Source organism: Drosophila biarmipes, chromosome 2R (assembly GCF_025231255.1).
Source record: "Drosophila biarmipes strain raj3 chromosome 2R, RU_DBia_V1.1, whole genome shotgun sequence".
Taxonomy (NCBI): domain Eukaryota; kingdom Metazoa; phylum Arthropoda; class Insecta; order Diptera; family Drosophilidae; genus Drosophila; species Drosophila biarmipes.
The window spans coordinates 8,199,511-8,221,987 of NC_066615.1; the positions used below are offsets into that span (position 1 = coordinate 8,199,511).

The 22,477-nt window shown below is 48.2% G+C and overlaps 1 protein-coding gene across 5 annotated transcripts; it reads right to left on the minus strand.

The window, feature by feature from the left end:
* Positions 1-21: 21 nt before the first annotated feature.
* Positions 22-21,707, minus strand: LOC108026697 (protein charlatan). 5 transcript variants are annotated; one of them, XM_017097785.3, is made up of 8 exons: positions 21,460-21,707; positions 21,260-21,361; positions 6,126-6,460; positions 5,513-5,985; positions 4,404-5,420; positions 3,816-4,034; positions 3,229-3,558; positions 22-2,605 (listed from the first exon to the last, which is right to left on the minus strand). In XM_017097785.3, the coding sequence occupies exons 3-8, from the start codon at positions 6,345-6,347 to the stop codon at positions 1,000-1,002; spliced, it is 3,867 nt and encodes a 1,288-aa protein (XP_016953274.1). In that variant the 5' UTR covers positions 6,348-6,460; positions 21,260-21,361; positions 21,460-21,707; the 3' UTR covers positions 22-999. The 5 variants fall into 5 exon arrangements, with proteins under 5 accessions (XP_016953274.1, XP_016953276.1, XP_016953275.1 ...); XM_017097787.3 differs by having other exon boundaries at positions 3,229-3,549; positions 21,260-21,707; XM_017097786.3 differs by lacking the exons at positions 21,260-21,361; positions 21,460-21,707 and adding an exon at positions 15,777-16,121.
* Between the last annotated feature and the right edge of the window lie 770 nt (positions 21,708-22,477).

Below are 22,477 nucleotides of genomic sequence, written 5' to 3' on the forward strand. Positions count from 1 at the left end.
CACATTTAGCAAAAACACACATTTTACACTAAAATTGTTATACCTTTATTCATATATACCATATCTTTCCCCGACACTTTTCAGTCAAATATTTCTTGTTCAGTGTGGTAAAAAGTTGTATTCTAGCCATGTTCTTTGAGTATTTTGTAAGTTGTTCTTGTGTTTCTTTCCTGTTCCTCTCGCCGACTTTCTACTCCTTTCCTTCTGATAAAATCATGAATACATCTACACGTACAGTAATATAGTTTTTGTTCATTTTTTTGTTAATATTTATAGACGTTTGTTTTTCCATGTTTAAAACGTTTTGCGTGAGAATGGTTTTTGTTTTTCGTTTTCGTGGGCATTGTGGGCGTGACTGCTGCTCCGAGGAGTAACTAAATCAACTAAAACTAAATGTATCTTCACGTTAAAGCTTAAATGATAGGTAAGGCAAAGGGTTCGATGAGGTTCGCGTTTGCAGTTCATAAATTAATCCGAAAACTAAGGTAATTAGACCACTAAATGCTAGGTGTAAAAGATGGCAATCATTACTCGTAACTAAACTGAAGCTTTGTAAATGGCAAATTAAAGCTTTTACTTCACATTTCATTCAATCAATACAAATACAAATGGAGGAAATCAGGGGCTGGGACACATTTGATAAATGCTCATCCAGGTAAATTACTAAATAGTTAAATATCCGTATTTAAATGTTAATTGTGAGTGGGGTGTGTGTGTGAGATAGCTCACTTGTACAACTAAGATAATGAAATTCACTTGCAGTCGGCTGTAAAAGCGCTTTCGAGACCGTTCGCATGAATTGTGTTTGTTTGTTTTTAAGTATTTTTTGTTTGTTTAAGAGAAATCATATTTCAGGTACATCACAACTTAAAATTTAAAAAATTAAATGCAATTTTTTAAATGATTTTCAATGTCAAATGCCTAATGCATTCCATATATGGCAAGCAAACATTTTCTAATTTTAAGCGAATAAAACATAACCGAAACAACACGGCCACATTAACATTTTTCCGCCTGTCCGCGGCGAATCCTCTTCTGCAGAGCTGCCTGCAGCTTTTGTCTCCCAGTCGAGGAGGAGGATCCCTCCTGGCCATGTCGCCAGTACTTGTGCAGGGCCAGTGATCCCAGCGTGTGATAGTTGAAGCTGATGGAGCTGTTCTTTCGCGACTGGTTGCACTTGAGGCAGCCCAAGCGCTGCCGCACCATGCGATTGAGGTACTTGTCCCTCAGTAGAGTGACCACCGCCTCGGGCGTCAGGCGGATCTTCTTGGGCTGCGCCTGCTTGCGCGAGCTCGACTTCTTGCTGAAGTCCAGCGGGGCAGCCAGATATTCCTGCTGGCTGGCCGCATCCGCCAGTAGTGGCAACAAGGTGGCCAGCTGGTTGAGCGACTTGCGGGAGGCATTCGAGGCGCTGCTGTAACTGTGAGCCGGAGCCGCCTTCTTGGGGCTTCGACGCGGGGTACTGAGATCCAACTGGCGCTTGAGCAGAGATGTCACAGGCGGTGGTGGCTGTGTTTTCGGTGCAATGGTCAGGGTAATGTCCTCCTTGTTGCGCAGATACTCGATGTACTCCTCCGTTTCGCTAAGCAGGCGACGCCGCTTGCTCGGCGAAAGGTTCTCAATATTCAGTTCGGGGTGGCGTTGCTGCTGACCCGTGGTCGTGGCCGTGGGCAAGGCTGCTGCTGCAGCAGCCAGCATCAGCGGCGTCTCCGCCGCGTAGTACTTGTTGATTATGTCCTTGACGTAGTTCTGGAACTGGGTGCCAATGCGATTGAGATTCTGGTACTCCATTTGTGTGAGAAACGGTGTCTGGCCGTTGTTGCCGCTGCCGCTGGGCGGCGATGTTGCTGCTGCAGCTGCAATACTCGCTACTGCTGCTCCAGGCGACTTGATCTTGGTGTTCTCCTTGTCATCCTGGCGATGATGGTGACCGGCATTTCTGTGGGACGACTTGTCCTTGTAGTAGTTGTTGTTATTGCTGTTGCTATTGTTGTTATTCAATTTGTACGCGGGAGACGATTTAATAAGCTGCAATCGCTGCTGCTGCTGGCTGTGATGTTGCTGATGTGGCTGATGCTGCTGGTTCTCTTGGTCCTCGTCGTTGTCGTTCTCGACCTTGATCTTCCGTTTGCTGGCCAGCAGCTCGATGGCCGTCTGCTCGTAGTTGGCCGCCTCTAGAAATGCCGTTGCCATCATCGCCTTGGTGGGCACCATGTCCTTGGCCTCCATCTCCTCCAGCTTGATGGCATGCCGCGACAGCTTCAGCGGCGATGTGGCGCTCATGTTGAACTCATCGCCGGAGAAGCTCGACGAGGAGGCGGACGATGGTGTGTTCTCGTCATCCTCGCCGGTGGAATGTTGTCGCGCCCGCATGCCGAACTTCTGGCGCTGGGAGCCGGAAACGGAGCCGGCGGAACCGCCGCCCATGCTGCTCAGGCTGTACAGCAGTGCAGCAGCCTCTCGTGTCGTCCATTGCGAAGGCAGTTTATTGTTAAACAGGAGTTGATGATTGGCTGGTATTTTCAACTCGTGCACGCCTCCCGCCTTATGAAAATCCTGAGCGACCGAAGCGGTGTTGCGACTAATGGCGTCCATTTTCAGCAGACTGCAAGGATAAGCAAATGGAAACGGGTTAGATTGTTAAAATAAAATTATTATGTAAATAAAATGGTGATTAAACAAAGGACAACAAATGGAGTGGCAAATAAACAGAATTGAAGTTGAAACTCAGGAGAAACCAATATAAATTATTGAACGATTTTAAGTATTTCGGCCAATATTTACAAATTTGAAAAGAACAAGTGGATGGGGAATATAAAAATAACTCATTAGAAACGCAAGAACATTTAACAACAAATAGTGCGATCTGGTACAGATAAAGTACAGAACAGTGAAACAAGCGGTGTAAAAATTTAAAAATATTGAAACGAACTTACAAAACACATCAATAGGTTAATAATAAAAGGGCAACCAAAGGAGTTAAGAAATTAATATGTATATACAGAACAAGGGATCGTAAATGATATAGAACGGGTGTAGAAACAACAAAAGCGATCTTCGGAGGTAATCTATCCAAATCGGTGGCAAATTTGAAAAACCAACTTAAGCAGCACAAAATGTATGTAATATATTGACAATATTTCATAAGAAAACAAGGAAAACAGAATTTCAACCGAGTGAAAACCAACGAAACGTAATGGATCTGGGGTATATTGGTTATGCAAATACCGCGCATAGTCCTCCGGATCGCTGCCCTCGGCCTCGAGGTACTGAAACAATCGCTCCGAGCCGCGCTTCTGCGTGGCCGCGTTCGGCAATCCGCCGGTGAGCAGATCGTGCGGCGGGATGAGCGACCCGTTGGCGCTCAGCCGCCAGCCGACCATCGACGAGGGATTCACGATGATCTCCTGGAGCGGTCCGCCGCCGGAAATGTTGCCGCTAATGCCACCGCCACCGCCGCCTCCGCCGCCGCCGGCCACGCCCTCATTGGTGGTGGTGGTGTAGATGGTTACGGCACCGCCGCCTCCATTCGCATTCCCCACATTGCCACTGGACGAGCTAACCGAAATGGTGGTGATGAGGTGGTCGATGGTGATGTTGTGGAGATGTGGTGATCATGGTTGGGATGTCGTGGGAATCGAGAGTCGAGAGTCGAGAGAACGAGAGAACGAGGGTAGTAACTAGAGTTAGGAACGTTGTGCGCGCTCGGTTGGGTTTTTTGGTTTTTTTTTGGGATGTTGGTGTTGTTTGTTTTCGGGAGGGGTTTTGGTTTGTTTTTTTTTTTTTTATGGGGCAGGGCGGTCTGAGAATGTTACCCAAAAGCATTGCCGGCATAGGTGTTCAGCTGGTTGTTGGCCACCAGGCTGTTGCCAATGGTTCGCAGCACATTGAGGTTCTGGCTGTGGCTGTGGCCCCCGGCATTGGCATTGTTGTTGCCATTGCCGCCGCCGCCGCCGTTGCCGTTGCTATTGCCGCTGCTGCTGCCGCCGCTCTGGTTGCCGTTGCCGCTGCGCGCCGGCCGATTATCGTGCGGACTGATCAGATCAGGGATTTTTGATCGGATATATAGAGAACGTCCGGGGGTTTAGGGGGTGGTGGCGAGAGAAGTGGGGCGAAAGAGAGTTCAAAAGCTGTTTAGAGTTTTTCGTAATTCCCGGGCAAACGAGGGGACAGGCCAGATTCGGGCAACCGAAACTTTGGTACCCTTGCAGATGGATAAGGTAATCGGATTATGTTCTGACTTGTAGAATATTGGTTTCTATTCTTGCGCACAACTGCAAGATTTACATATATTCTTAGCGGACAAGCGGATTCAGTATCACATCTTGCAACTTTCTTAAACCCTTCACACAATTCCCTGCAAGGGTAGGGGAGAGGGTCACCATATAGTGGCGAATACTTACTGCACATCGCTCATGTGAGCCTGGTACTCCTCCTGCGTGTCCGCCAGATAGGAGCACTTGCTGCAGGCCCGCTTGTTGTGCACCTTGAGCACGTGGGTGGCCAGGCGCTCGGATCGCGCCGCCTTGTAATCGCAGAGCAGACAGACGAAGGGCTTTGTGTGCGTGTTGAGGTGCCGCTTGAGGCCCCACTTATCCGCACCGGACCACGGGCAGTAGCAGCAGGTGAAGCGCTTCTCCCGCTTTGGCTTCAGCAGGCCAGAGTTGCTGCCAGCGTTGCCGGTGCCGCCGTGACTGCCACTGCTGCCGGAACTCGAGCTGGCCACCGGCTGCTGCATCACGCCCACGTGCAGGGGCAGGACCACGCCACCGCCATCGTCCAGTTTCTCCTGCTTGAGCTGGGACAGTGGCATGTCCGTTGCCGAGGCCACCGCCTCGATGGTCTCCACGATGCTCATGCTGGTCGAGGTGGGATGTCGTTGGGCCTCCAAGAAGGCGTTGTCTATGTTGACGCCCGCCGAGTTAATGGTCACATTGCCGCGACCACCGGAGTGATGGGATCCACTGCCCGAGGAACCGCTGCCCGAGGAGCCACTGCCCGCCGAGATGTGTCGCCGGGTCTTGTTGATGTCGTACTGCAGCTCGCGGTGCATGCGTAGGAAGTGCTTCTTGACATGATCGGCTCGGTTGAACTGCTTGAGGCAGGCGTAGCACTGGAAGGGCTTCTCGTCCTTGTGGATGTTCTCGTGCCGAGTGTACAGATCCCGCCTGTCCGTGGAGTACGGACAGTGGGTGCAGGCGTACCGCTTCTGGATGTGCACTCCATTCGCGGCTGCGGCGGCTGCCGCTTGAGCGGCCTTCTTACGACCGCCTCCTCCTCCGCCGGAGGAACTGGTGCTGCCGCCACTACTGTTGCTGGGCGCTGAGGTGGGTGTGGATTGGGCCAGGTTCTGAGCCGCATTGGCCGATGTCGAGGGGCTGGCGTAGATCAACTCAGCCGCATGCTCCTGACGGTGTTTTCTACAAGAAAGGAGATACATGGCGAAATTAGCAACACTCCTTAACAAATACTAATGGTTATTTAGAGTAGAATAAACTCTCTGGACTCTTACTTGGACTTGGGTGTGCTCTGATGCGGCTGTTGTTGCTGCTGCTGCTGTTGGTTGACGTGAGCGTAGCTCTGGAGCTTTCCGCCTGAGGTCCACTGGACGAGCTGGGGTTCCGCGGCCGCTGCCGCCACCAGACCCGATCCATCCTGCGCCCATCGCTGCTGCTGCTCGCCGGCCTTGAGCAGACCCGCCTGGCCTGCTGCGAAGCCGTTCTGCATCAGGGCCGCCAGCCCGAAGGCGGTGCTCAGGTGATCCTCGGACTTGAAGCCACCGACGGCTGCCACACTGGGTGCCGGCACCACAGACGCCCCACTGCTGGCCGTCACCACCACGGAGTTGCCCGACTCCGCTTGCTGCTGCTGCTGCTGTTGTTGCTGGATTACATTGGCCTGGGTGGTGGCCACGTTGTTGCCGGTGGCGCCTGCCGCACTGGACTCGTATTCAATGCTGGGCGCTGCCGAGCGATCGAGTTGTTGCTGAGGGGGAGACGAGAAGGGGGATTTGTTAAGATAAGCATTTAGGCTGTAGGTGGTTTTAACATAGATTTTGAGTTTATTTTGGTAAAAATCCATATATATTCTTAGCTATTCTTTTTCTATGAGGACAGCCCACTTACCAGGTTCGTGAAGGAGCGCTGCTCGCCCTCGGGCACCGCTGTTGGCCCGCTGGTGGCCACCTGAGCCACCGGCGTGCCGAGCGTGTGCAAACCGTTTCCGGTCTCCTCGCCGTACAATTTGCGTGTGATTTCCTTGAACATATCTTCGTATGTCGCCTCCACATTGGAGGATTGTCCGCTCGCTGCTGGATGGCCGCCGTTCACTGGTATTAGTGTGGCCATTGCAGGTGCTTCACGTTGCCGTCGGCCTTGGCTAGCGGGCGTGCTGCTGCTGCTGCTTTCAGGGGGCGGAGGCTGCTGCTCTTGCTGTTGCCTCCACGTCCACTCGCCGAGAACTGCGGAATAGCAGAGAGAGAACGGAAATGCTTGAGTAAACGAGCGATATTTTGGGTTTTATAATATTTTTTTTTAACAATAAAGATAGGCTAAAGTAAGATATAACTTCCTAGAAATCCACCAATCCGCAAATCCATATCAACAAGTTATCGATTGAACATTTTTTAAGCAGAAAAAGTCTACACATAAGGCAGTTTTCTAGAACCATTAACATTAGATTGCATATTTCCTTGATTTAAGGATGTCATATGGTAAGAAAACGAAACGCAAACCTTTTAGGTGGAAATTTGCAGGAATGAGAAGCTTGCGAAAGAGACTTCGCCTACGAGGGGGATTAGTAAATCCAACTATCTTAGAGCCACATCCGGCACCGAAGTACCCAGCGCCTCCCGCCGACAACGTCACTTGTGGGAAACGGCGGCTGCTGACACATCCAACTCTGATTTGGTGGCAAGGGGCAGCAGTGGCGGGCGCAGAGGGGGTGGTACCGGTCTGCCTTGGGGGCGCTTGCGTGGGGGTTTTGCTTTTGGTTTCGGTCGGGGATTGGGCTTGAACTCGGGCTTGGGTTTCGGTTTGACGTCGGCGCAGCATCGCTGAGTCAGCCGAACGGCGCTGTTGAGCGCGCTTTTTGTTTACGAATCTCCGATTTTCGGACCACCGATGTGCGATGTCAGGTCACAAAAGTTCGGAAACCGTTTTGGTTCAAGTGGTTTAAGAATTTAATGGCCTTTAATGGTGCGAAACTCAAAAAGGATTCGATTTTCAAGCATTCCTCAATGCAGCATAAGTAAATAATTAAAATGTTGTTTTCATGTTTCTATCAAAACAAGGGTTATATCCCAGAATATAAAGCAGTGACCCAATAAAAATAAATAACTTGACCAACTCATCGCCTGAACAAGTTATTTAATGCACGAAAATGCTCACACACTCGGCTCTTTTTTGGGTCCCAGCTGCATATATTAATAAATTTACCACCTTGACGTGCCCAACTAACGAACCAACCCAAAAACCCATTGATCGCCTGCCTCCCGACGGGTTTATCGTCATCATCATCTTCATCACCAGCCCAGCATCATCCTCATAGAAAGACAAATTGACAGCGATCGCGGCAATTTTTTTGGCGGTGCTTTTGTTCCGCGGGCGGTGGGTGTGGGTTGTGCTAGATGTCCCTCCCTCTTTCTGGGCACTGAGAGAAATTCTGATCATACTTGCATCTTAACATTTTTGCAAAGTATTCCCTATATTTTTAAGAGGTTTTTTTTAAAGTAGAAGTCAATTCGAATTTTGAAAATGTTTTTAATATCGGTATCATTAGAGAAAACCATTTTAAGTTTTAAAGTAAACCTCGCATCCATTTTTCCCAGTGCTTATTTTTCTTGGCCACATGTTGCTGCGCCCTGCTTCTTTCGAGAAGAAATGTTTTTTCTGCCACTTTGTGGCGACAAAATCGTGTGTTTGGTTGCTGCTGGGCCCTGGGCACGTTCTATGGCCCAGCGCCAACGGCTGCGCCCACCCACACACCCACTGGTGGCCCCAACCCAAGTCGCCGGCTGCCAAGTCACCAGGCAACCACCCGAACACCCCCACCCCCACCCACACACCCATGACCGTTCCCTGTCCCGAGATCCGTTCCGATACGAGGCGATACGATCCAATCCACACAGCCTGTTTCTGTCTTCTCTTTTCAGTTCATATTTCGTATCTGAGTTTTGCATATTTGATTTTATGCTTCGTGTGCTTTTTACAGTGGGGTGTTGCTGGTGATTTCTGCCTCCATGGGGGCGTTTGGTGTTCTCCTTGTTGTTGCTGTTGGTGTTGCGTTCGTTGTTTGCTTAAGTTCGAGTGGAGTGTTTCGGGAGGTCTGGGGTCTGGGGTCTGGGGTCTGTGGTTCGGCTCGGCTCGGGGATCTCGGGGCGCTGCCCTAATCTGCTGGCCTGGCCTGGCCCCACTCAGTTCTCTGCGTGTGGCTTTTCGAGCCAAGGGCACGTCTTTGTTGTTGCCGTTGTAGTGGTTGCCGCCGCTTGACTTTGGCCACGCTCTCAAGATCATGCCGCACCATAACCTCCATTTCGGATATGGGGTTTCGAGGGGAAAGGAAAGTGCAAGTGTGGGGTGGCAAACCAGTTTTGGAGTGCAAGCGCAGGATACAGAAACTGCTTCCCCTAGGTATGGTAACTTTAAATATTGAATTATCTTTAAAGCATGGATTATATAAAGTAATACTTTTCGATTATTATTTTCATATCCAAACTCAGCCTATTATTAAAGGGTTTTTTTAAACCAATACCGAAGCATTTTTTGAGTTCCCGTTCGTTTTCAATACTTATAATTTTTATTTCTTATCGGTTTTTTTTATATAACTTTTATTTATAACATGCACTAAATAAATAAAATTCAATATAAATATAAATAGTTTTTAATTGATTTATTTTGATAAGAGAACAATGGAAGTTCTTTAAATCTTTATTATTCCCATCAAGATCTAGTTAGTCAAGTATGGTTACATTTCCAACCGCTCCCAAGACTTCCATTAATTTGCGCCACCCCACCGCCGCCCCCTGAATTTGATAAGCCGCCGACGAGGGGTCAACTGTTGTGGGCGAGACACAGCACTATAAAAAAAAGCACAAAACAAAAAACAGCGGAAAGTGTCATGCGTTGCCAACAGCTAAAGCGCGCGTGTGGGTGCTGTGCCTCCCCCTTTTCTGCTTTTTCTGCCGCTGCCGCTGGCAGCAACAACAACATCCGCTTTGCTAATAACAGACGGCAGCAAAAACAACTGGAAACCAACAACAGCGGGAGTGGGCTGAAAATGGGCGCGCAAGCCAGCAACAAAATCAATTTACAACAACAACAGTTCACCACGCGCACATCAGAACGGCGATCAGTCGTCGTTGTCGTCGACGTCGACGTTGGCAGCGAAGCGCGCAGCGCCGTCGACGCCAAATTGTGGTGGGTGTGCAAACAGACGCCAACTTGGGGGAGTTGTGAGAGCGAGAGAGCGAAAGAGCGGCAGAGAAACCGGTTGGGCAGCTGAAAAATGCCGGTTGGGGGAATTTTCGCTGCCTTGTCTCTCACGTAATAAGTGAGAGCGCGCCCGATCGTTGTTTCTCCCGCTCTCCCGCCCCTCTCCATTTCACTTGGCAGATGTCGCATTTTCGCAGATGCCGGGCAACTGTTAACGGTAAACGCATTATTGCCCCTCCCCCTTCTTGGGGCCAGTGGGGTGTTTTTGTAGTTTCTTTTTTGGGGCTTTTCGGGTATTTGCAATAATTATTTAAGGCCTAGGCTAATCAAGTGTTACTGCCGCAACTCGAGGGCGGTCATCAAAGTGCAAATTACAAGACACACAGATGTACGCGGATACAGTGGGGATTCACTAAATGGAATTGGAGGAAGTAGGGAGAAAGTCCTTACAAATTATTACCTTAAAATCGTATTACGGTCTAAATAACTTCATCTAAAATAAGTTCAATAAATTCAAAAAAAATATTTCTTCAAAATCTCTTACATATTTTAAATAATTAAGAAGTCTTATTCAACATTGATGAAGTAGTTTAATTTATGAGTTGGTCTTTAAATGCTCATAGTTTTTGGATTTTGTTGGCAGTTGGAGCCGTAGAAGTGGGCCTGTAGAGTTATACACACAACTTTTAACACCCGTGGGTTGGGCCAAGCGATCTGGCAATCCGGCAATCCGGCAATCTGGCGACCTGGCAGCTCAGGGTGAGCCACAACATTTACTTGTTGTTGCGGTGAAAGGCCACCAGCGCGACCGCAGAGGGGCGGTCCGGTGGGAGGGGTTCGCCTCCACGGGATGGGGGCGGAGTGCCAGCAGCGGCAGAAACAGCAGAGTACGAAGCCACAGCTAATGACATGTTAACGCCGCAGTCCCTCCCCCCGGCCACCCTCTTCCTCGTAGCCCCTCGCACCCCTCGGTAAGCCCAGCTTGGCGGCGACCAGCACGCAGTTATTAAAAAACGCTTTGGCCGATGACGCACAGTGGGACGGGTGGAGCTGCACGGGGAAGTTGCTCGCATCCCGGTGCAAGCGCTTGGAAGTGGGAATTTTCCAGACACCAATTGCCGTAGTCAAAACCCTACGAACTGGGCTCGAATGGCTTATCTATATGATTATTACAAGCGTTCTAAGCAATGTTTTAAAAAGAAAGACAAAATATATAAAAATTAATTGTAAGAAAGAAATTTGTCTTTTTAATCTATATTTTTTCTGTATCAAAATAATATTATTGAATGGGGCTTATATTAATCAACTACAATTCGGAACTCGAACCGAAAGAAGCCCAACCACTGTGCCATTAGTATTTGGCAGCAACCACTAATCACCAAAGTGGGTGGGTGTCTAGCAACACGGCACCACCACCACCACCGCCACACATCCAACTGACCGCAGCTGTCCCAATGATCCCACCGATTCCGCCGACGACGAAATAAAATCGAAGATTTTATATGCGGCCAAATTAACACCGAGCAGCAGAGGCCCCAACAAAAGCCGAAGCCTCGGCGACGGCCAACGGTATTCTCACTGTTGGCTTCAGCTTCCCTCGCCTTCCAACGACTTCCAACGCCCACAGCCTCGGAAAGCGACGGCGACAGCGACGCAGGCGCAGCTGGCTGGGTGAAACCGGAGGGGCGGGGGTGGCGGGGGCCACGGGGGGTGGCCAGTGGGTGGGTCCCTGGGATGAGGCGCGGTGAGCTCAGCATGTGTGGGCCGCAGCTGTTGTCATCGACTGCATTCGTTGGCCAATTCGCTGCGTGGGTCAGTGTTTCTTCTCCACGTTTATGGTACTTTTTGGGGGGAGGTTCCAGCTTACAATACCATTTTTAAAACAACTGCATTATCTGTTCCTTGTTCCACTTGGAGAGTGTTGTATCGAAAGGCAAACCTATAATCTCCAACTCATCTTGCTCTCTAAAAAACCCATAACTCATCAGTTGTTAAAGTGTCGTAGTCACCAACGTCATTAGTTCCACCTGGGCGAGAGCATCATTACCAAAATATCAGGGGAGTCCTATTACCAACTTGTTTTGATTATTTCAAATAGATTTTTTGGACAGAACTTGTTAATGGGCTTTGAAAAAGCATCAGAAGATCAAATCAGGATGGGTTTCTATAAGACTCAAAGCTTTAGCAGATCTTTAAAATATATAGGATAAGTAATAACTGTTTTCAGCATGTGAAACACTGTTCTTCAACAGCATATATATTATAAGTCCCAAGGGGATTCCTCGTACTGAGTTAATCTTAGAAATGTCAAAGTAGTGTCAATAGGTCAAAGGAGGATGCGTTTTTACTAATGATTGGAAGTGTATTCTGCATATAAAACGCTGATCTTCAGCCCCCCTTTGAAGCACTTTCACATCTCCCCTCACAAATGAATTGTATCTTAAAGGAGCCCGTTGCCTCGACACTTCCTTTCCCATTCCCATGGCGGCGTATCCTTGGCTTAATGGGGCTACCGGCAAACAAAGGACAGCGGCTTCGGCGACATGTATATGGGCGGCAGGTGGTACTTTTGTGGCCACGATGCGATGGCAGCTGCTGCTGCTGCTGTTTCTTCTTCGTTTTTCTTTTTGGCGTCTTCTCTTTAAGCTTGTTTTTAGGTTTTTGAGGCGGACGGCCCGGCCCGGCCAGCAGACAACAAAAGCAAATTGCTTTCGGCCCAAAGTCTTCGGAGCTGGTTTCGTGTTGCTTCACTCCAATTTTTGGGTGGTTCATCTGTGCTGGTGGTGGGCGTTCGACGGCTTCAAGGGCAGGCCCAGAAACGAGTCAGCGACCATAGCTTTTGGCTATGATTGCCCGCCTCTACCTCTTCCACGTCTTTGCGGCGGCGGCGGCAGCTGTTGGCAGGTGCGCGCCCTCATAAAATGGCCAGCCAGCCAGCCATCCAGCCAGCAAAAAGTGTACAAGAAAAGAAAACACATTCACGAGGTACAGAAATGCAGGCGCAGTCGTTGCACATGTTCGTCTGCCCTGCGTCTTGAGGACGGGGTCCTGAGACCTGAGACCTGAGTCCGAGCCGTGTCAGTTGCACCCTCCCGATCTGGTCGGGCTCCTTTTCTGGTGAAATCTTTGCCGCATGCAACATGTGCTCGGTGTCCGATCATCCATGGGGTAGCAATTTGTGCCAGGTCCTCCATTCCCTTTTTAGGGGTGGTTTCTCGTCGTTCCCAACTGCAATCCCAACCGACAACCTGCTGTCCGGAGGAGAGATCACTTTAGGGTTGCCCCGTTGGGCTGCAGGTTGCAGCTGCCGCTGCCGCTGCCGGTGGCTGGGGTGGTCGAGGGGATGGTTGCGAGGGGTGGAGTGGGGTTTAAGTGCCGATCCTGTTGCTTTTGTTGCGGACCAACGGATGCGATCCTCGAGAGGAGGAGGAGGTTTCCGAATACATACTCGTACATGACAAATGCATTTGTGTTCGGAGTTTCGAGAGTGGTAATGCCTTTATGTGTGACTTTCTAGTTTGTTCCCCGCGTAAATAAGATATCAATTATAGAGATTCACATTCTGCGTTACCATAGATAGATCTTTTACTCGGATTTCATTCATGACGCAACCGTTCATAGATGGGAGACCCCTATGCCCATCCCGATCTCTGTAGGGCTCCCTCCCCGGCTTGGAGCGGCGATCGGGTTGAAAGCTTTAGCTCGGCGTCAGCAAATGACTGCGCTTCCTTCGCCCCGGAGCCATTTGGGTTTCGTGTTGTGCTCTTTGGGTTATCATATGAACAAATGGATTTCCGAGAAACCACCTACCTACACACGAGAAGAGCCACAGCCCAGGCTGCCGCCACCATCATCCCAAATCCCGTCCCATGCCAAGCCATGCCTCAACCGTGCCATCCCAGTCCATGGGCCGGCCTATCCGTGTACGTGTGCCACACACACACACACACGAAGACAACCCAACCCAACCCAAAACCGAAAACCCGCGCTGAAATGTTGACGCTGGACGCCTCTCGAGAGCCACGGCAACAACCACATGCACAGCAGCAGGCAATCAGAAGAGCCGTGTGGGTGGGGGAGGAGCTCGGCCACGGAGGAGGCAGAAGTGGGAGGCGGAGGTGCGGGACGGACCCAGAGCCATGATAAAATTTCACAACAACCTTCAGCAGACATCGTCGCCGTCTGTCGTGCTCTTCCTCCTCGCCACCATCATTTCTGTTTTTTGGTTTCGTTGAATATTGAAAAACGGTCGAAACGGTTGGGGTTTTAGGCAAATTGTAGTAGGAGGAGTGGTTGGTCGGTGGTGGTGGTGGTGGTGGCGGTGCCATAGAATGAGCCAGCGAAACGGAGATAATGATGATCGCCGGGCACAAAAGCAGGAACGAGACCAACCAAAACCCAAGTCGCCCGAAAGATTTTCGGCTCGGGGTTTGGGCCAACAAAAGAAATGGAATGAAGAAGATGTGAAGAGCCCCCCTCCTCCCCCAGCCGAGCGCACCCCACCCACAGAGCGAACAAAGAAGCGAGAGACGCGATGGAGTGGGTCCTACGCAATGGGGTGGCTGTGCTGCGAAAGGGGACGAACTCCGACTGCGATGCCGAATCCAAATCGAACTGAGTGACGCCAACAGGTAAGAAGCAGGAACCTCGAAGCCGCAAAACAAACAGCTGCTGCAGCGAGCGGGAGGGAGAAACAGGTAGGCGAGGACCGAGCGGGCAGGTAACTTTCGGGACCGGGGCCCTTGGCCAGGGGGCGGGTGTAACAGGAAATTCCTATGTGATTCTCGGTGAGATTGCTGCACAAGCTGCCCCTGCCAACTGGGGTCGCACCATCGGATCGCGTCGAATGGGATGTGGGATCGGTAGGATCGGTCGGGATCGGGAATCGGAATAGGGTCGGGATCGGGATCGGCGCGGCGCAACAACCCTCTTTGCGACCCGCACAGGTACCCCTCTGCCTCCCTCCCGTGGGCTGCATGAAATTGCTCTACCACCGACGACGGGAAGTGCGTAATTTATTTTTGCCCTTTTTGGGGTCGCTTTTTCCATGGGAATTCGAAGTTGAGCGGCGGGGGAGGGGGCCAGCGTGGGTTGGCAGTGGAGTTTCTTGGGTTGGGGTGTGTGTAAGATGGCCGATGACTCGGCTGCAGAGTTCCAGTAAGTTCTCAGCTCGGATACTATCAACAAGTATTTATAGACAAATTTAAAAACTACATACAAATTAAGAATATTATGCTAACAGCATTTGTTTTTTCAGCAATGCCTTCCATTGATAAATATGAATATGGTTGTACTGAAAGTGAGTGGAACTCCATTTCCCCCAAGGGAACGTAAAGTTTTCCTACGGCAACCCTTTCGCCAGCCGATCGTTCCAGTGACAACTCCTTGGAAGGCGAGCCAGCCACGAAGATGAGTCCATAATAAACAAGCAAATAATAGAGGGCGACTGTCAGTGGGGGCGGCGACTCAGCGAAGAGGGGGAGAAGCGAGGCGGGGCAGAAGAAAGAGGAGGCGGAGTAGCCTGAATGCAAAAGTTGCTATCGATGGGTGGGTGTAAAAAATTCATCAGAATGCAAAGGAGGGTGTGGGAGAGGCAGGCGAGGTGATAAAGCAGCGGGACAGGAAGAGGCGGAGGGAGAGGGCGAGGGCGAAAGCCACGCCAAAATGAGAACCTGCAAGAAATCACCATTTGAAACAGCGGGCGTCGCGACGGTCAGTCGCCTGCCTTCCTCCCTCTCTTCTTGACCCACCTCCTGCGCAACAGGGTGAAAGGGAAAGGAAGAGGAACATGTGACAAAGCAGAACGAATAGCAGGAGAGAGCATGTGAGTAGGCGGCTTTCCAAGGCAGGCCAGATTTCTCGGAGTGTGAGTGTGCCTGTGTGCGAAGATGATAAGCAGCGGCTGCAAAGAAAGTAGGATAATGAGGGAGGCGGCAGAGGCGCTGGAGGAGGGGGAGTAGGAGCCAGGATTGGTGGTGGGTTTGGGTTTCTTTCGATTTCTTTTCTTTTCGAGCCCCTTGCGGCGTCGCATTTGGAATCTTTTGTCTCTTTTTCGGGAAAGGGGTGCCCACCGCTTTTTTCCTCTTCGCTTTTTTGTGGGGCGTTGGAGTGGCTCCGTTTTTTTCGGTTTATAATTGGAAATTGGGTAACCGGTTCTGGGCCTAGCTACCTGTGGGTTGCTGGGCTTGTCTCTGCACACGGCCTTCGAGCTGATTTCTCGATGCCTCGCAGATTGTGTGGGTTCGGTTTTGGGTTTTGGGTCTGGTAATTAATTATATGCACCGAAGTTCCTGGTAAACAATCATTGCCCTCTCAGTTAGGAGCCAAAAAACAATCATATTATACCTTATTATATTGGAACGCTGCTAGTTGCTTCCAGTTGGCCCTCTGGCCATAGCTCTCCTTTTCAAATCTTGCCTTCCAGCCGACTTGTGCTTATTTTCCCGGACAACGGTCACTATTTTCTTCACAATTCGTTCACTTCTGTGCATATACAGCCGATATGCAAGCACGCACAATCTGCGGGGATTTCCTCTATTTGTTTAATAAGAACTTGTGCCAAAATTCGCAGGAAACCACGCGTTGCAATGTTTCGAGTTGAAATGCCGCACAAAGTCAGTTCCAAGCACGAAGAGAGAGAAGCGAGAACGAGCGAACCGCACACCACGAGAAATTCCAACAGACTGAGAGAGATGGAGACAACACGCGATGACGCGCGCCGTCGGGCGCTCTGCTCGGCTCTGCCGGCGATGCCGACGCACAAAGCAGCGCACAGTGGGACAAAGTAAAATCACGCGTTGGCTCCGTTTAGAGGATGGGACATAAAATAGCTGGGAATATATGAATATTGAATAGTATTAAAATCGGTCTTGTATTCTTTTGTATTTAAATGATGCCTGCTGAATAGAAATCTAGGTAAGATTCGTATGTTTACTTAACTATCCATAAAAAATAACCACGATTTAATATTATTATTTTCTATTTTAAGACAGTATTACTTTATTTGTTTCTTAAAATACGACAACCGTATTCAAACGATAAGTAATTAAGAACAAAACATCTACTACACTACTTTGACCCACTGTGCATGTGGCCACCTTACAAACGAATGATCGCATAAAAGAGAAATTGCAACAAACAAGCGGCGCGACGGCGTCCGCAGAGGCGTCGGCAGAGGCCCCGGCAGCGTGGCAAGGCAAGCCACCCGCTCATTCAAGTCGTTTGTTGTTGCTCCTGCTCCCTCTCTTCCACTTTTCAGTTATTGTGTGTGGGCCGGCGACGTACAGTGGGCGATTTATCAAAAATTGAACAAAATATAATTTTTCAATTTGTTTTAGATTATTTATGCAACTATGTCCTAAGAAAAAATTGTTCTTGCTATATACAAATTTTTATAATTAATTTTATATTTTATTGTTAAATTAATTTCAAAGTATTTAGATCATTATGGATAAGTATTGTTACGTTTCTTTTTACGTTAGATTTATTTTAGGGAACCTGCCAAAAAAGGGTTTGTAAATAGTGCAACACTTTATATACCTATTATTTGAAGCCTACTTATTTTTAACTTAAGTTCAATTCAAACAAGCCCTATAAAAACCAAGCAAATCTGGCAGGAAACGAAAATTGAGATTGCTCAAAATCGCCCACTGTTCTGTGGGTCGCTGCGACAGTGAGCAGAGAGCGAGAGTGGGAGTGGGAAGCGGAATGGGAGAGAGGGGTGAGGAGCGGATCGCCGCGTAGGGTGGTTCAGAGTAGAATTTTCGGACCAGGTCAGTTTGCGTTTGCGACGGCGCAACTTGATTTCGCTGTTGTTGTTGTTGGCTTACGTTTTTTATGCGCCGCTCGGGTTGGTAATGATCTTCGTGCATGTGGGCTGCCAGCATTGTTGTTTTTGTTGTTGTCGGTGGAGGTGGAGGAGGAGGCGACTGCGACTGTTGCGTTCATTAGCGGGGCCGAGGCTTTTTGGGTTTGGTATATGGTATATGGTATATGGTATATGGCCAGAAGGAGGGCGTGCGATACATGCTCCAGGTAGACACATAATGAAGCCACAGTCTAACTCCCAAAACCCGGATTTTACTAATTGAAAATCTTTCAGATGACTAGTGCTTGTTGTATAAATCGAAACCTAGTCAAAAGTTGTAATTCTCTTTAACCTTTTTTACAAACTTAGGACCGAGGTTGCTTTGAAGTTATAGGTCTTTCAGAAGCCCAAGTCCTTTCTTAGCTTGGGAATATAATTGAAAAAATTGTGTTATCCCAAAATAAATACCGAAAGTTTTTAACAAACCATCGACTTTCGAGGATTTACTGTATTTATACACATTCACCCACATGGCAGACTCAACTGGGTGGCTCAGCCCGTCGATTTTTGGCGTGGGCCGATTCTAGCAGCATTCGATTTCGGGTTCAAGACTTGCCTTTCAACCTCCGGTCGCCTGGCCTATAAATTCGTACTATCTCTGATACAATTGCCATGCAAATCCGATGACTCATAAGTGGGAAACTCCCGGTGCAACGACAACAACAACGCAACTATACAAAGTCAATGAAATGGAAAGTCAAAGGCAATCAATGCACTCTAGTGCATCTTCGTCGCCAAGTTGCTTCGGCAGGTTGCGATGACGCGGATTTTGATCGAACCACTCTTGCATACCCCAAAAGCAGAAAGCGCCAGCGATGTGTGGTTGCAAAAGTGCAAAAGGGCCATCAGGTGGAGAAGATGCATTTGGCCAAATGGACCAGGCAATGCGCTGACATACGGAAGTATTGAAAAAAAGGTGATGGGATTGGGTATATAAAAGGTACCAGGGGAATTCTTGCAAGTTGGAGTTTTATTAGCTAACTTTAACTCTAACATTTTATACTAAAAGAGAGTCTAGTTTTTAAAATAAGGAACTCAGTTCGGTTGATATTAATGAAAATATATAATTTCCATCAAATTATCTAATACCTTTTTAAAACCTGTAACCCTGACTATTGATTTCTCATTTTAAAATCCAGGAGTTCCTAGTCCGGAGAGAGATTTCAACTAAGGTGCCCCACTTGTAGGGCAACCGCAAACAGGTTAACCCTCGATATGGAGCACCCTACTTTGCCTTCATTGCCACTCAAGTGAAGTGGCTGGCCAGCGCGATGATGATGACGAGGGTGATGATGACGATCTCGGATAAAGGAGCTGCCTGGGGACTGGAACCGGTTGGCTGGCAGCCGTCACTGGGCAACATGTGGGCCACCTCGAATCCCCCGAGAGGTTCTTTCGGAGGCAGAGCTCGCTGGGCCTGGGTGGACCCGTTAGTCCATCCTTGGACCGGTGCAGGCTGTGATATAACCAGCGATCCCCGTAATGAGCCAGGCCAATTACAGCAGCACATGGCTTCCTACGGACAGCAAAACCTGTTGCCCCTGAAGACGAAGCCCTCTTTCGCATTTTGGAGAAAGTCTCGTCGCTGGGATAGGGCTTCCCACTTTGGGCGCCACTTGCAAAGAGGGAATCTGCCTGCCCCTGCTGAAGGGGGTCGCAACTCTTGCACTTTGTCACGTCTCATTTAACTTAGGGACCCCGGGGTGGTTGTGCGATCGCTGGTTCCCACTGCAGAACGCTCTCCCACCCTCCATGTGTAAACGAATTCTATCCCACATCCAAAATGCACAGGGAGAAATAAGGCACTTTCTAGTGTCGTATTAAAGCAATGCATTTGCATGTTTATAGTTTGTACAAGCACGAAATGAGTCTTACAAAATCGTTTTTAAATAGACACGGGTTAAGGATGGGTCAAAAATCCTTTTGAACAAATTTAGTGTTATTTCTTCTGTAAAGAGAGGTAAAGTTTCCCTGAATTTAGCCAGAATATACTTTTGTGGGATCTCCAAAAAGTTTCTTAAGTGTTTACTTGTTATATAGATTTAGTTTACGAATATTTCTTTACTTTCGAACCCACTCGATCCGAACGCAACCCATAGATCATAAAATGTGTTTTTCACTGTATGGAGACACCCCTTGGAGAGTGGGCGTGGGACACGGCCACGCATGCGCAACTCCCTCCGAACTCCCAACTTCGGTCCGCCTTGTCTGAGTGGGTGGGTAGTGTAAATGTGTGTGTTTTCGAGTCTGGGTTTGTTCCAGCTCTGGGTTGGGTACAGTCTCCGCTTGGCTTGCCTTGCGGTCGGGTGAGTCACTGGGTCTTGGCCCCTGGGTGATTTTTTCATCATGATCATCGGCGTGGGGAGTGTGAATGAAATGAAGTCAACAGGAAATAGTCGGTTTGTGGCCAAGAATAAATGCAAACGATCGCTACGCTGTTTTAAATTACTTTATTCGGGTTCTGTTCTTAAGAATAAATTCTAAGAATCCATTTAATTGTTATTAATATACAATTTATAAAATACCTGTAAAGAATTGCTAATATCTTTTTAATGCAAAGATAAGCATATTTAGTCGTGTATTTCCGACTGACATTTCTGACTTCATTTAGAATGTATAGTTTGTATCCAGTTTCCATCGCTAACTATTTAACCTGAGGGAATGTGCAACGACAGTTTCTAGTGCTTTTCCTCGTTAAAGTCGGACCTAAAATCAATTTTTGTCGTCAAGTAAAAAGCAATTAAGCTGTCAGTCTATGTAAGCAGTCTCAAATACACAACTAATTTCTATATATAATCCATGGAGACGCCATCAAACAAATTCCGTTGCCGGTATTCCCCCACTCCGTACATAGAATTTATTTATATAGGCTTAATCCCGGGCAATGCAATTCGAGTGCACTCAAATTGCGTTTTCCATATAATATATAAATGTATAAACTATGTGCGTGTGAATATATTGTTTTACACATATATAAAATGCTCTTGAATGCAGTTATTTGCATTCTGCAGCAGACACTGCCACCCACAAATTTTCACCGAATTGCCCCTGGCAACAAAAAACCACACATTTTTAGTTTCCATTTGAAGCACCATTCCACAAACGGAATTCGTCAAAGGCAAAATAATCAAATACAAATTATATAATGCATGCGTACATATATGCAGTCGCATATGTTGCATAAAAACCGAAACCCCAAAAAACCATATGCAAAACCCCCAGCCCCCCGCCGAGTCGACGGGAAAATGCAGCTCTCTCTTGGAGAGAGCGCAAGCCTGTGCCGTTATTTTCGCAGAGAGAGCCAGAGAGAGCGCGACAGTGGACGAACGGAAGTTGAACTCTCGAAAGTGCAACACAATTCCTTTGCACTTTTTTGACAAGGGGTGTGGGTCGTTTTTTGGGGTGGTGGGTTCCGTGGGGGTGGGTGAACATAACAAAAATTGTTATAGACACAAAATTTATGATGTGCTCCGGCTGGGAAAAACAACCACCCACCCAGAAGCGAGAAACCCAAGAAGGGGGGGCGGCAGTTAGTTTTCAAATGCCAAAACAGTTGAGCTATTGTCGCGAGAGCGGGATAGTAATAGCCTTCAAAAAGAGAGAGAGAGGGTGGGTTGTGCATTGTTTGGGGGTTGCTATACCGTTGCATAGAGCGCCTGCTCCACACACCAATACCATTTGTTTTTATTCCTCTGTGTGCGTGTGCTTGTGTGAAGTATTGATGATGGAAAAATAGAAGTTGGCGCTTTTTAGTTGGGGGTTGCTGCCCCCAGTGGGGTGTTTCTCTGGAAAAAGTGCATACCGAAAAAGATACGCACACATTCACACACTCACACACACAACGCATTGCGGAAAAATCAATAAATCACTTGAATGGGAAAATATTACCAAAGCCCCCCAGGAAAATCAATTAGTACATAGTTTTCTCTGGTTAGTTTTTGCAGATCAATGTGGAACTTACCAACATGTTAGCGGAGATTTTTGCAGCCAGCCCCGAAGTATGCAACACTTTTCGCCTCTTTTCACGGGGCACACTGTTAAGTTGGTATGTTTTTCTCTTCCGCTGGAAATTAAATTACTTCACTGATTTACCAAACTATTTCTTAGATGCACTTTTCGGTTTTCCGATTTCGCGTTAACAGACCGCGTTTCACAACTAACCTCATCAACACTCACACACCGAATGAGATTCCGTGACTGAATGAATGGTCGCTGAGGAGCGGCTCCTACGGCAAGTCTCCGCCACCCACTTTTCGGGGGTGGCTGGGCGGTTTGGGAGGAAAATATCCTGGCCCTCCCCTTGTTTTTTTGCCGAGTAAATATGTTGTAATATGTAGTGCTGGTTCTGTTGTTGCGCCTGCGATGCGTTGCTTAGTTTGCTGTTGTTGCCGCACCGATTGCCTGTCGCGTAATAATAATACCGCTCCGACGTTGTGCAATTGTGGGAAAAGCTTCCTGTCTGCGCCGCCCTGCCTCTTCTTCTTCGTCCTCCGCTCCGCTTTTCCGCTTTCCACAATTACAAAAAGCGCGCGCATTCCGCAGCGCTCCCACGCATAACAAGTGAGTCTCCCGCTCTCTCTGGCCACTCTCTCTTCCGGATTTCTGGCTCTCCGGCTGGTTGACTCATCCCCTGGCGGCCATGTTTATTTACAAAAAGTTTAACGGTATTTATCCGCTTCGAGTGAGGTCCTTGCGACTTCTTAGGAGGCTTTGGCATCATGAAATGTCATTGCTTCCTGAGATAGGAAAACGTGTTATTCCTTGTAGTGTGCCCGAATTTTGGAGATCTCACCGAGCAGCATGTGCTACGGCCCCACTGTCAATCAGCTGTCAATAGTAAAGTGTGCTAGAGAAGCATTTGTGTATATAAAACGGAAAACACATCCGTAAAAATAAGCGTTATTTAGTTTTAACACTTATTTGTTACAGTTTGGCCCCAATTGTATTCTTTCTGAATGATCCTTATTCCATTGGCTTTTTTGTAAGTCCTTATTATACACTACATGTGAGTGGAAAACCATTGACCAGTTTAATCAACTTTAAAAGATTTTAAGTATTTTTTTAATATTCATTAAATTTATAATTTTATTATACACAAAATTTTACTGTTATGGTACGAACTAAATTTCGGTCGCAAAAACGCATAAAAAGGAAAAAATTTAGTTTTACTAAAACCAAA

Bases quoted from the DNA above. Each gene is read 5' to 3' on its own strand.
- LOC108026697 (XM_017097785.3), bottom strand. From the start codon at position 6,347: ATGGCCACACTAATACCAGTGAACGGCGGCCATCCAGCAGCGAGCGGA. The intron at 5,421-5,512 runs GTAAGAGTCCAG...CCTTTCTTGTAG, and splicing joins CAGAGCACACCCAAGTCCAA to AAAACACCGTCAGGAGCATG. The intron at 2,606-3,228 runs GTATTTGCATAA...TTATCCTTGCAG, and splicing joins GATCCGGAGGACTATGCGCG to TCTGCTGAAAATGGACGCCA.